The 14,900-nt window shown below is 49.2% G+C and overlaps 1 protein-coding gene across 1 annotated transcript; it reads left to right on the top strand.

Moving 5' to 3' along the window:
• The first annotated feature begins 1,911 nt into the window (after positions 1–1,911).
• Positions 1,912–6,849, top strand: LOC122370522 (protein trapped in endoderm-1-like). Its single transcript, XM_043346186.1, has 3 exons — positions 1,912–2,128; positions 3,566–3,737; positions 5,174–6,849. Exons 1-3 carry the CDS (start codon positions 1,920–1,922, stop codon positions 5,432–5,434), a joined length of 642 nt encoding a protein of 213 aa, XP_043202121.1. The 5' UTR covers positions 1,912–1,919; the 3' UTR covers positions 5,435–6,849.
• Positions 6,850–14,900: the final 8,051 nt, after the last annotated feature.

Here is a 14,900-nt window from a genome sequence, read left to right on the forward strand (position 1 = left end):
CAATGCCACAGTGTGATATAGATCGTCCTGTCCTTCGGTGGGTTACCATGAGGCCAGTTAAACACAGAAAATCCGGGTCAGACCCGCATACAGGCACTATGTGACATACGGGTCCGCACAACGGTATGTAGCGGTGGTAACTATTCGCGAAGGAACGCTGGTGCATGCGGAAGTGTTGCCCTCTGACATTCTGGACGTGCGTGTTACGTGCGTCGCGGCTGGTGACTAAGTAGTGGTAACGAGCGCCCAAAGATACGGCACTTTGTCGGCATCGGCACGTAGAAAAATGCACACGGAATTTGCACCGTTTTGGGAAAGGTTTATTTTCTGGAGAGTGGAGTCATGAAGTAAACGGATGTTTGTGTTTATAGGAAGGAGGGCCTGCTTGAGAGAGGCCCACATGTTCAAAATCATGACCGGAAACCAACATTGCAATCAGAGATCATGTTTGCTTCTTGGGCTGCATGAGCAGTGCACACAAAGATAACACGTTTATAAGATAATTAGCACGTTTAGCTTACAAGGCTTACAAGCTTTTACACGCAAACTAGCAAATTTATGTGTTTTGAAGCTGTGGGCAATCACGACATGGTCACAAATCACATGAAATCGTGTCCTGCAGTCCTCATTGCACGGTCTATCCGAGCCGTCTAAATCGTTGTCTGCAGTGGCCACTGGCAACGTTATAAAGAGCCTTTGCTTATTTTTACAGACTTCACAAAAGTACCGCTACTGAAATGAAAAAAGTAGATGACAGGCTGATTTGAAGTCAAACTAGAAACATCGTTGTTTAGAAAGTTGTGACAAAAACATAGTTTTTCATAGCACTTCGATCTAGAGTTGTATAATCGTTTACTGGCGATCTGCCGATAAGGTTACATCGTTTCTGTGAAACTTAACTTTAGTAACGCGTTATCAGACCTAATAAGGAGCTGCGTTTGATCTGGACCACACAAGGCGTATCGGCGTTACGAGAGCGGCTTATTACGAAAGGGGAGGAATGGGTCAATGTTCTTTTTACGCATAAACTGGAAATGATGCACTCCGGTGTCCAATATAGCGTAATGGTATTGATGAAGACCACGCAGGCATAGCCTGTGGTTAGTGGTACCTATATCAGAAAATGCAAATATGCGACTTAGCTTGTATTTCAGTTTTTCCTAAACATTTTGCTGCTCTTAGAAAGCCAATTGTCTTTTCTTTAAAAGGAATATTCCGCCCTCGAAAAGCATTACACAATGCCGTGACATAATGTCAGAATGACATTCCATGACCGTATAGGGGAGCCTGTCGTCAACACAGATAGCTTAAATCTTAGGTAACATAGGATCCACCGAGCAATATTATCGGACATATCACGACACATGCGATAACCAAAGAGCAAAATAATGCTCAGGGTGACCCGTTATGCAATATGGTAATAGCTGGTCATGGGATATTCGTCTTAGATGCACTCGCTCACGTTCGCCGATTCTGCATACCTGAGCTGTCACTTGCAAATGGGAAGGTCTAAAAGGAATTTTTACGAGTCCGATTCCATAGATATGGATTGCGTGCGTACGCAATAGCATTGTACAAACGAACGAAAAAAAGCTGAATTGCTTTGTTATGAAACCTTCAATTTCATGTTAACTTGAAGGGGAGACATCTGCACATGCTTCCCCAGCACGTTTAGGTGGCAGACTTATGTTATAAACAATTGTTATTTAGGCAAAAAAAGTAACAAACCGGTGCATTTTTACTTGGACTTGACTTATAGGCGTCTCGTGTCCACCGTCTACATAAAGGGAAAAAATATCCATGGATGAGAATGAGATAATATTATCATGAATAGATAACGTTATTTCATCCATGGAACAGCCACGCTCACATCCTCATTGTCTGACGTCGGTTCCGTCCCTTCGCCGTGCAGCTTTGCCATGATGATGCCACCGCTGCTGGAGGTCTGGGGCAGGCTGGGACTCAACGAGCGCACCTTCTCCTGTACCATTCTCAAGAAGGACGGCAAGTCGCCCAAGAAGATGCTGTTCGCCATCGGTATTCTCATCCCGTGTGTCATCATCATCACCTGCTACACACTCATCTTCATCAAGGTCCGACGCAGCCGGCGTGCTATCCGAGGACACAGGTGAGAGCTGGGAGGGGAAGAGAGGGAGAGAGGAGAGGAGGAAGGGAGAGAGAGAGAGAGAGAGAGAGAGAGAGAGAGAGAGAGAGAGAGGAGAGAGAGAGAGAGAGAGAGAGAGAGAGAGAGAGCGCGCTAAGAAATTGGAAGGAGCCCTCAATAACTAACAGGGTAGGAAAGAGTACCGGCGTGGGAATCCAGTTCCCCTCTCCTGATCTATAACAGATGTGCCACTGGCGTCCATGGAAAGACTAACGGGTCGCCACCGGCCCAGCGGGCGCTCGCCCGGCCCGACCATCCGGGAGGCGATTATTTTCCCTGCCAGGCGTGCTTACCCTTTTCTGAGCGAAACTAGACGTGTGCTGGTCAAACAGGGACGATGGGTTTATGTTCCGACGACGGTGGTATTGGCAACGTCGGACCAACGTCGGACGACGGCGCTGCCAGGGGAGAAGGGAAGCGGAGATGGCGGTTTTAGGTTTCTGTAAACCGTCGGTATGCGTAGATGTATTCGAAATAACGATAGCGTAGGTATTGCGATGTGAAGATCTCAGCTGATATCTTATATAATTATATTTATTTAAAAATGGCTGTGATGATATCTGATTTGCTCGGTTTGGCTTGTTGCTGATCGCTGCTTTTTTCTTGTTTATGAAGCGTTATCGTGAGGTTCCGTACTTCCCGAAAATTCTTGCTGCGTTGTGGGTATTGCACAACTTATCATGATTAGTTGAACATACTTGGTGATCCTATGACAGCCTAATTGCGTGCTTACTGAAACCTTATGTACGTATGACAAACAGCTGTTTCCAAACAAGGACATCTTCGCAGCTTCTGTGGTTGACTCTAATTTCATAAATACATCAGTTGCTTATCTGAAACATATAGAAATCTCCTCATCAAGACATGTACCGGACTCCAAAGCTTTCAACGCACAATCTTTTCAAAGGCTGCCGCGAATAGCGGTTCATTTCGAGGTGGATACCGACTTTGTGCCAGTAAAGCTACACCTCTGTGTTTGCCGCCGTTGGTCGGTTGGCAGTGGTCGCTCTGCCGTACGGCCCCCGGTCCCGTGCGACGGTCCAGGACGGCTCCAGAGAGTCGCCTGGTTTGTGTCGTATAAATGCGTAAACAGAGACCGACCGTCGCGGCGCGCCCCTGTGCGCCGGGACATGGGGTGTCGTCACCCCGATTTGGGCCGATGCCCGCGCAAAACAAACACGTCGATAGCCGTGTCGTGTCGATCTAGTCGTCTCAGGGTGATCGGTTTGTTTCTTGACGAGACAGAGACGGCGCTGAGTGACGGACGACGCCACGGCGCTCGTCTGTCGAGAATTGACCGGAATTGGCAGATGACAGTGTTGGGAGAAACGACTGGGCCGAGTGTTTGCTGCGACACCTATAGACAATCGTGTGAACTAAAGGCTTGTTTTTCTGCCGCAGTATGCACGGAACCAGAGGTTCGGCCAACATCACCGTACAGCATGGACAACAGAAAGATGCCGCGGCCAGAAAGGAGGACCTGCGCATCACCAAGATGATGGCCACCATCTTCTTCGCCTTCCTGGCCTGCTTCTTCCCGCTGATGCTGGTCAACGTGTTTGACGACGATGATGTAAGTCCTCGTGTTTGGCCCAGTCAAGGAAGAAAAGGGTTTAGGTCAAAACGTAATCTAATCATTTGTTTATCTATCCATCACAATTCACATCACTATATTGTCAATAGATGTTCGCATTAAATGCCGTTGTTGTCATCGAATGCTGCTTTCTTCTTTGATCAAATAAGAGCTGAGGCCTCTTGCACCAAAATCCTCTTGCACCAATGCTTGGCTTATTTTGCATCGTATACCCAGTCCAAGTCTCAAATGTAACAATTTGCGTGCAAAATTTAGCAAACACATGTAGGATTATGTATTGGGCTATTGCAAACAAATTTACCACCGTTAGATTAGCTTATTCTGAAACCGGTTTTTCGATTTTACCTAGCTAGGTAGTTTGGTGCAAGAGGCCTCTGATCTGTAAACTAGCTGCAGTAGAAGCACAGCGTCAGCATTAGGCAGAAGGTCCCTCTCGAGACTTGGTAGTCTACACCGGCCCCCGCCGAAGTTAGTTGGTAGCACTGCCGCTCCACGGCGTACATTTCCTACCAGCCCATAGGGTTTACATGTTAAATGGCCTGTTTTCGGCGAGCGATATCTCGGTCAACCTTTGAAGGAATCAATGGTTCTTAGTCTCAAATGATAGATCGATGAATTTTCTTTCGACAATTCCTCTACCATTTTTCACGAAACCCAGCCGATCTTCTACGGCGTACAGGGTAAAGATTTCTCTGCACGCCAGCACCCGCGATCCGCCTCTCCGATCGTCGGCGCGCGGTCCTCGGTAGCGCAGTCGGTAGCGTATTGGGCTACGGATCCGAGGGTCGTGAGTTCGAATCCTAGGGGCGCCGCGTGATTTTGGCTAGAACTGAATGATGTAGATTCTTGAATGTGTGCATAATCAATTATTAATAGCTAATTGAATGTATCTGCCCACTTATCGGCCCTTAAAACCTGTTATTTAAGAAATTTAAGAAATGAATGTCACGTGCGCGTCATGACTGCCAACCATAAGCGCTACCATATTCTAGTTTGAACTAACTTTTTGCTAGTCCCGACCACATATAGTAGGTTTTCTAGTAGTTATACTAGAAATTCCTACCAAAGTTCGTCCTACCCTTCACTCAATATACCCTGGTCTACACTATTTATAGTCACCGTGGTCTACACCAGCCTCTCCATCATGTCCTCCGTGTTGATACGAGCGCCGCATGCCTGCTGTACGCTGGCAGCGCCCTCTGTAACTCCCCGGTCATTGACTGTCTCTCCCCCTCCGCTGACTCTTCCCTCCTCCACTGACTCTCCCCTTCTTCAATGACTCCTCCTCCACTGACTCTCCCCTTCTCCACTGACTGCCCTCTTCCACAGATTCTCCTCCACTGACTCTTCCCTCCTCCACTGACTCTCCCCTTCTCCAATGACTCTCCTCCACTGACTCTCCCCTTCTCCGTCAGGTTCGCTACCCGACTCTACACGTCATCGCCTCAGTGCTGGCCTGGATGTCATCTGTCATCAACCCCTTCATCTACGCCTTCTCCAACCGTAACTACCGCAAGGCCTACCGACAGCTGCTCTGCGGCAAACGACGTCCTTCTAGCACTCACAGCGCCGCCTCGCGCTCGGCCAGTTCGAGAACCTTCTTCACAGACGTGTTCCAGTTCAATGCCAAGGCTGAGAGCCTCGTGCAGAAGAACGGCAGGCGTCAAGACAAGTAAGCAGCAGATATGGAGGACGAAGTGGAAGTGAAGAGGAGGGAGATGAAGGGATGAGGAAGAGTGGAGAGAGGGAGGGAGGAGGGGAGAGGTGAGGAGCGAGCACCAGCCGCCGACGCCCGGTAGGTACAAAGTGCGCGTGGCCGCTCTGCCGTCTCTGCCGGCGTCAGACTGTGGCGGAAAATCAGTGGCGATGCGGCGTGAGAGAGTGAGAAAACTATGAGCGAGTGAGAGGACTGTGAGCAAGTGAGAGAGTGTGCTGTGCGCGGATTTTGGAGGTGGCAACGCTGGAGTGGAGGGCGAAACGGGTGGACGTGGAAGCTCAGCAGGCTGTCGCGCGGATTATCGGTGAATTGGTGAGGAAATGTGAGTACATATGGTGAGAATGTGCTTGTAAAATGTGCATATGTTTGTGGTGTGTGATGACTGTACAGTTTTCGGTATAAAGTGTGACACATTCGGTCGATCCATGCTGACGCTGCCAATAGTTGTACACCGTGGCGACTTATAGGTTTGTATGCGTTGGAATATGGAGATCTCGCCACTTTGGAGTTTCACGTCTTCCCACTCACGAGTTTGCATGAGCATGCTGTGTATGGCGCGGAAGAGATAAAGCTGCTAGATGTTGCCCTTAATTATGTTTTTAAGCATTAAGTGTTAGTTGCACTGTCAACTTTGTATGCCATGGCACATGGAGACCACCCGCACATGTTGGCGAGCGCTATTCTCCCACGCATCTCATGTTTGTGGTAATATGGCGACAAGAGTGAGGTTTAGCATGCCATTAGCTGAGCCTATTTTAGTGATAGTTTACGGTTATAGTTGTCTCTGCTATAGGTTTAGGGGGAGCATGTCTAATGCTTTATTTATTTTTATTTTTGGCCTTTTCCGTTACCGGTAGGTTTGTAACTACTGAAAGTATTTTAAATTTGCGGACATAAGAGGTGCATATTTTTGCCAATTTTTTATACAGTTCGAGCTTTTATGCGCCTATCGGCTTTCGTCCTTTTCTGATTTATTAAGATTGATTGTTTTTACATTGAAATGTCATTGATGACAAACGGGTGTTAACAGCGTTTCTTCGATGGATGTAACTCGTTGGAAGATGGCGTTTTTCGGTCCCCGCTCACCGTCTGTTCCCAACTGTATTATTTGTTGTTGAAAAGAGTGTCTTGTTTTAATGTGAAGCTGCACAACGTCTAACAACCAATGTATTTGTGACGATTTTAGAGTTCCCGCAATGCGTTCCTCGCCATATTTTGAAGCTGCTGTGCCCTGCTGCTGGTCGGTGCATTGATTTTCATAGAGTGTCGCAGATTGGACTAGTATTGTAGGTATGTTTGATCTGGAGATAACCGCGAGGTTCACTCTGTGTCGGCTGTCCGCAAGTGGCTTGCTTAATAAACGGAAAACGTTTTCATGTGTTATTTGCTAAGTAACCGAGCGAATGTGTGATAAACGTGTCGACTGTCGAGCATGAACTTATTGAAATTGGATAGGGAATGGTCTCAGTAATTCAGGTAACGTTAGGCTATTCGTACGCACCAAACTGGCAAGCGATTATCAATTTCAACCAGAATGGCAAGCAAGCCTCAAAATAGGGTCTTACGTTATCCTGCATATCTGTATGCAGGTTAAAGTTACGCGAATGGGTCCTTGCACTCGCAGAGAGGATGGGTGACCCTATCGATCGGCGCACTGTCCGTACTGGTGCCCTATGTAATTACTAGAGTTAGGTTAGTTTAAAGGTGACTGTAGTCGGCTTCCCGGTGCTCCACCAAAAAGGGCGCGTTCCGCTACCGGCTTTATTGACATACACCAACGCCAACGCGCGCCGTTGCTGCGAAACCAGGCGCGGATCCAGGGGGGGGGGCGACGGGGGCGGCCGCCCCCCCCCCCCGCCATCCGAAAAAGGCGCCCATATCCCGCGGCAGAGAGGGCGCCCCGGCCCCCGAGCATAAGAGCGGCGACACAGCAAAGGTTCAGCAGAAATAGGGCGCCTCCAGCAGAAGTTGGGCTCACCAAGCAGGAGAGTGACGCCCAATTGCCTATTCCCAGCAGATGAGAGTCCCATCTCCATCTCCATCAGCGCCCATCTCCAGCAGCAGATGGGCGCCCCCAGCAGAAGAGGGCGTCTCGTTACAAGAATATAAAATACCTTCTGTTCAAGAGGCGCCCCCCCCCCTTCACCTTCTGCCCTTCCCTGGCAGCGGAAGGGCACCCTTAGCAGGAGACGTGTCCCCCTGAAGAGGAGCGACGCCCCAGCAAAAGGAGAGAGGCGCCCCCATTCCGAGAAGAGGGGCGCCCTGACAGCAGATGGGCGCCCCAGCAAAAAAGGAACCCCATGGCCCATAATAAGAAAATGGGTGCCACTGGCAGAAGAGGGGCGCCCCAGCAGAAGAGAGGGGTCTCCAGCAGGAGACGGGCGCCCCAAGCAGAAGAGGGGCGCCCCAAGCAGAAGAGGGGCGCCCCAGCAGAAAAGAGGCGCCACAGCAAAAGTTAATCAAAACTAGGGAGCCTCCAGCAGAGGTTGGGCCCGCCAAACAGGATATGGGCGCCCCATTGACAATATCCGGCAGAAGACAGACGCCCCAGCAGCAGATGGGCGCCCCCAGGGCTGGAAAAAGTGTTTCGGTGGTTGTCGTCCAAAGGAAAACGGGCTTATTTGGTTGTCAACTCAAGATGTCTAACCCGCGCCCCGCTGAGGGTCCTTGATTTCCACGCCCTGCTCGGGAGGGGGGGGGGGGTCAAACACCCCGCCCTTTAAACTCGGATCCTGGGTCACGTAGTGACAAGCAGTAAACGGCATTCGAAAGAACGTTCAAAATAAGGACGAAAATATGGCATTCGTTTTATAGGCTAAGTCAAAGGTCAGGTCACCAGAGGTCATTAAATGAAAGATATTGCCTTTCATTTTTTTTTTTAACACCGGCGCACAACTCGGGAACCAATTATAACAGAGCTGTTGCACAGCGCCGCGGAAAAGATAATTCCGCTCCTTTTTGATAGCGCAGGGCGCACAGCCGTCAGGCTCAATTGTCCGACGATCCGTGTTCCTCGACCTCGGAAGTCCTGAGCCACCATATCCTCGTGGGCATGACATGGCGTGCCCTCCCCCCGGCCTCATCAAAACATTACCGGCACTGACACGGTCCCACTCAAGATGTCCCGCCGCGGACCTACCCCCAGGCGCCGCCGGGGGTGGGTTTGACGTCACAAAAGGAGCCCCGGCGGATTGGAGGGGACGCTAACTGACCGCCGGCCGGGGGCGGCGCTGAAGGGTGCGGGCAGGGGCCGGCAGTCCTGGAAGGTACTAGATTTGCCAGACACGTGTCGCCAGCGGACAACCACGGCGACCACTTGGTATGCCATTGGTCGTCTTTATGAGGGTCGCCGATCGGCCGTCCGAACGATGGTCGAACGACGCAGTGGCCGTTTTCACGACGGAATAGCAGGCATCTATTTAATCCCCATTTGATCCTTTGGTTCCTCAGGAATTTTAGTAGTTCTTTTTAGTAGGTTCCCCAGCTTTCGAATGAATGGTGCGTTAGTTTGCTATTTTTCTATTAAATATCACATCGATTTACTTTATCTAAGGATTTATCACTAATATCAACATAAAGCGTAATCACAATTATAAAATTATGAAATTATTAAATACTAGTACAATAGTTAAAAAAAGATACTGAGTTGCCAGGCTACAAAGAATATATTCATTTATGGCGCACGACAGACATTTAGAAAGCAGCGCCCTGTTTTATTGCACGCTGCTAGCCGCTTCCATTGGGTTTTGCAGGCCGACGTCATTGGTCGTTACACGTATGATGTCACGCGACTTGTGGCCTGTCACGGCTCTTTAATGATCTCCACTAAATGAATGCAACAATGGCCTTTTAAGTTGATCTCTGTGGCCATCTGTCTATGGAGCGACCAATATGAAAGTTGGGTGAATTTACCGGGGTTACATGACTATGAGCAAGCAAATGTGTATCAGGAATGGATTTAGGTGAAGAATTGCGCTGGACCATGAGTGCTCGAACGCTCCCAATTCCACGCCGGTTTGGCTTTGGAGCCGAGACAGACGATGCGGGTCAAGGTCACCGCTGGGGTAACGGTGGATTGGCTGCGCCCGAGCACCCGTAACGCGGCACAATTCTCCATCTATGGATTTTCCTATTCGCTCAGCATTGTGATAGGCGTTCGTAATAGCATTTACTCTGCTCATGTACCTATCCCCGGTTATTTAAAAGAAGTTTTTGTGGGGGAATATCACGGCTTTAGGTACTCGGTGGCCCTATTCACGACTTTCAAAGAATGCTCCGATAACTAAACACCGCACAGATCTACTGCATTAGTGAATCTGACAGAAGGTCTGTGGAATTACATGCCCCCTCACCACACCCCTAAAAACTCATCCAGTGTCCAAAACCACTTTTATCGACTCGCCAAAAAACAAAACAAAAAAATACACACACATACACACACAAAGCATGGGGCATGTCAGCTCTCAGTTCATTTATCATTGTCTTTACCATGGTTCAATTGCATTGCGCGATTTAAAGCACGTGAGTGCCTATATAGTATATATGTAGAAAATAATATCTACAGCAAAACATCCAAAATTACAAAGGCTACAATGCTTAAAAAGTAGGTTCATCAAGGAAGCCCATTTTTACTTGCGTTGTGTTGCCAACCATGCGATTCCAACGCGGGCTATTCGCAACGTCTGTTAAGGCACGTTAACAACTGACAAGCCGCCACCGCTGCCACTTATTCATAGATGGTTGATATCGCAGCTTGGGCGTCAGCAGCGCGGCCCACAACGCGTCGGCGCCAGCGCACGCAGCTGTTGGCACTCGGCAGCCGGTGTTGCGACTTAACGGCCGGCCGGCTCCATGAAGGAGAAGCTCTTGGTGAAGCTTTGTGATCGCCTCATAGCCGCCTTGGATGTCATCTTTCTTGGCAGATCCATCCGTTCAGATGGTACGGTGCAGTCTGGATAAAGGACGAAGTCCAACGCCGCTAACCCCGCGACCGCCACCCCACAACGTGGCCGCAGACCGAACGGGCGTGAGGGCCGTAAGGGCCACCCGCCATCCGGTAGGTGGCTGAGCAGCCGGGCGCAGCGGCGCCTGGGCGGCGGCCGCGCTGAGATGAAGTCCCAAACCGCCATGTCGCCATCACCGCCATCACCATTGCTGCAGCTGTTCCCAACCGCCTCAATCGCCGCCGTTTTGCCAGCAGTCGCGCCGCGGAATGGCAGAAGCTCCAGAGTAGCCTCCAGCGCCCCTCTCCGCACGTGTGCAGGTGCACTGCGGCCGCCGGGTCCGACGTCCAGGCAGAACATGATATTTCCATGCTGCTCCGACGGTGGGCTGGTCTTGTTTGGGCATTCCTCCACTGTGACGTCGGTCACGCCTGCCCCGGCCAGGGCGCAGAGGCCGACGTGTCACCATCCGGTTGCGGTCCTCAGTCGGGTGGCAACGTGTACCTCTTCCGCAGCGTGGAGCGCGCTCCCGCTGGGCAGCGATACAGCCAAAAGTAGCATGCGGGCGGCCAGCGCTGCGCCGGACAGCGGACCCATGCCGGGGGTATGCCGGTCTCGGCCATTAGCGGGGTCGTCGGGGCCGAGGCTGTACATACAGCTGGTGACCGCGTGAGCCGCCAATCGAAGCTCACGGCTTATAAGCTCGACGCGGGCATCACACGCCGTCCCGATGGGAGCTCCACGACGCCGCCGCGAACTCCAGCGCGGCTCGCAGCGCGAAGACCAGTACGGACGGCCGGGGCAAACGGCGTGCGGGAGTCGCAGGCGACGTTCTGCGGATAGAAAGGGTTGGGCATAAGCTGGTCGGCAGGACACTCTTGAGCCGAGCCTTTGATGTAATTACAGATGATCCAGAAGCATGCACAAAAATTCATGACACACTATTCTCATTTATGTATTTGCTACATATGATATGATATACCAGCTCATGATCAGTGACGCATTCTGGGCAATATGTTCTAAAGTGAAGTAACTGAAGTTACAGCTTAAAAGCTTAAAAAAACAGCTTAAAAAACACACACACATTCGATAGCTTATGAGAATAACATGCCTTGTGTGCTTAATGCAGGAAAATATTTTTTCACTTTTTTAGAAACAGCAAAAGAGTATTCAACAAGCCATGTCAACTATCTAAACAATTTTTATGGAAACTGCTCTAGCTAGCTTAAAGTTCCACAACGTTTCCGGAGCACCGTACCCAAACTCAGTTCATGTTACAAGAAAAACAGTAATAATGCCTCCTAATTTTGAATGAAATATAGGTATGAGTAATTTGATTTGGAAAGCAACAAATTTCCGCACATCATTTTAGCAAAATTACTATTTTCTTCAGCCATCAGGTTACACAAAACTATAGCAAACTTTATGATCTAGTTTACACAAAACCAAAGCCCCGATTTTAACAAATGTAGATTAAATTTAAACAGTTTTAAAAAATGTATCGTGGAGAAAATGAAAAGTGTAGATTTGTAAAGCCGGGATATTTCACGGATTAGGCACTTAAAGAAATATCAATATCTTCACCTTTCTTTGAGCCACCAGCCTTCACCCAAGTTTTACACGAATGTAGTGAAGCAGACAATGTGGCAACTGGCAACTCAAAATTGTGATGGTTTGAGATAATTATGACGGTAAAAGAAAAAGCAACACAAGGTTCCTTACCCTCGTTTTTTCACATGGGTTCAGATGAGGCTTCAACTGTTGCCGACCTGAGGAGCTATAGGGACTTGAGCTTTCCAAAACTCAATTTCTAAGGGCACTGAGCAGTGTTTGGCTTTCACACGAATGCGATAGTAAGTTATATGAAGTTGACTTGACAAAGCAAGCAAAGCAAAGCATGATGCCCCGTTAGGCGGCACGGGCGGACATCGATAGCAGCGCCTCTATCGGTCACTAGGAAAAGCTGGGCTGTAGGCGACGAAATGGGACCGGCTGAGTTGTCACACGTTGAATAGGTTTATAGCCATCCGTCTTGTGAAAAAGTTGAACTTTTGCCTTTAATATTTCTACAGGCAATTTTAGAAGTGTCTTCACATGGATTACAAAACCGTTTAGATTATTGTATTCACTTCAAGCCTTTCCTATTGTTCTTGATTATGCGGGAACTATTTATAATTAGTGTTTCTAGCTTAGTAAAAGAACATACTGTGCAAACGATGAAAAAAGCATAAATGGAAAATTTTAACCCTCGCCGGACCTATTAGTTTTCTACATACGCGCCGGCCGAGGGGGGGGGGCGGGTACGACCCCCCCCCCTCGCCGTTTCGCCCCTGGTGGAGCTAGCGCGTCGCGGAAAAAACGAGCGTGTGCGCCGTTACGAGACGCAGAGATTGGTACCCGATTTTAAGGTCCTAGGTCAACCGGTGACCTCTGAGGTCAGGTCAAGTGCCCCAGGGTACGGTTCAGTTTTTGGTGAATAACTTCGCAAAAAACGGCCGCAGAGCGCCGATTTTGGCAGCATCGTGTTCGCCTCGCTCAGGCGCGTCGAATGATATACTTTTTGTCCGGGTCAGGTCAACTTGGGGTGTTGACCTCAGGTCAAGGTCAGGTCAGCACCCCCAGGTCACGAAGTTGGTCGAAAGAGGTCATGTCGCATATCATTCGATTCGGCAGGCCTTCCTGAGTCCATTGGTGCCTTTCCCGACTCGCTAGCTCAATTTGATCAAGAGTTATTGACGAAAAACTAATTTGACCTTGATGACGTCATAAATGACGTCACGCAAGGTCAACATTGCAACAGTGACGCATCTAACCTTGCAAGGAGTGCATCAAATCACGATTCTGTGTGCTTGAGATAGTTGGAGATCGTTCCCGGCGCCAGAATAGCAGTTTTCATTTTTCCCCATTGACTTATAATGGTGAGGTCACGAAAATGACCTGACCTCATATGACCTTTAGGAAAAATCCGAGATATACAAGTTGTGGGACTCATAATGGATACTAGATCCTGCAAGTTTCATTTCCCTGTGACATCTCCTCTGGCAGTGAGGGCGTTGCGAAGTTGCGACATCTGAAGACCGTGCAGAGGTTCACTTATGACGTCATAGGTCAGTGACCTGACCTGACCCAAAAATGCGGTTGGTGTCAAAAGATCCGGCTTGGATCAAAGGTCAGGTATGCAAAGTTTCAGCTCTCTATCGCCAGCGTGTTCGGAGCTATCGCGAAAAAAACCCTATGGGGGGCGGCACCCGCCCCCCCCCCCTCGGCCGGCGAGGGTTAAATGCAATTTTCTCTAACAATTATATGGTAAATTCTCAACATATCAAGGAAAAGGTGCATGCTAACTGATAATTTAAAGTTCTTGGGGCCAGTTGTTTTCTTCTTTTCTTACGTCGCCCCAATGGCCGCGAATACACTTGTGATAACGCCTATCGCCGCGCGTCCGCCCGCGACCACGCCCCGCGTCCGACTCCCGACCGCCGCGTGACCCGAGGCGCCCGGCGGTCACGTGACCTACCGGCCGGGACTGCAAACGGCCTTCACCACCATTCTTGTATGACGTCATATCCTACTGAGGTGCTGATTGGTCGGAATTAGATACCTGAAGGTAATTATCTGCCGTAGTTATTTTTGTTTCATTGTTTTGCGTGTTTTCTTATATGAAATGTAATTAAAAAATTTGCCATATTTTAATCACCATTAAAACATAACTGAATAGGTATGAAAGAGAACTCGATATATACTTTCCTTGTTTTTAAGAATTCCGGAATTAGATACCCGAGGGAGCAAAGAGGGAGCAAGTTGCCACGCTGATTTAATACCTCATAGTCGAAAGGTGGGCTACTAGAACCGAAAATTGCTGTGTTTGTAAATAAATAAGTGATTTGAGGGCAAAGAATGCCCGGATTTAAACTTCTGAAATTATTTTGAACATAAAATATTTCAGTTTGAGGGATGTTAAGGCCTCAAAGAGTAGGTACTTTTCAGGTATCAAATAAGTTCCTCTGCGATAGTTCCGTCGTGAAAACGGCTAGTATATACTAAATAGCTACGGGGAGTTGGAATATGTCTGTAGCTACCACGAAATTTTCCATTGGGATGCCGCCGCCGCGTACGGGAGGTAACAGACTCGAGAACTGCGAGTCAATGTGAGGGGAGGGACGGAGAATGGTTTGCGTGTGCAGAGCCAGAGGTGATTGGGTTGCGTGGGCAGAGGCGGATGGATTGTGCGCTTCTAAGTTCTAACCGCACTAAGCGGAAGGAGTTAATCAGTTCAGGCGCTGCGCGTGGTCGCCATATTCTCGGTTGTCGTCGACAACGACAAAACGATACAATTTTTCACCCCTGGGCGCCCCCGGTAGAAGAGGGGCGCCCCATTACAAAAAGAAAAGGAGTATATTCTACCAAGAGGGGCGCCCATGAGACAGCGGAAGGGCAACCCCAGCAGAGGGGCGGTGCCCCAGTAAAAGGAGAGGTGTGCCC

This window comes from Amphibalanus amphitrite, unplaced genomic scaffold, assembly GCF_019059575.1.
Source record: "Amphibalanus amphitrite isolate SeventyFive unplaced genomic scaffold, NRLGWU_Aamphi_draft 001140F_arrow, whole genome shotgun sequence".
Lineage (NCBI taxonomy): Eukaryota > Metazoa > Arthropoda > Thecostraca > Balanomorpha > Balanidae > Amphibalanus > Amphibalanus amphitrite.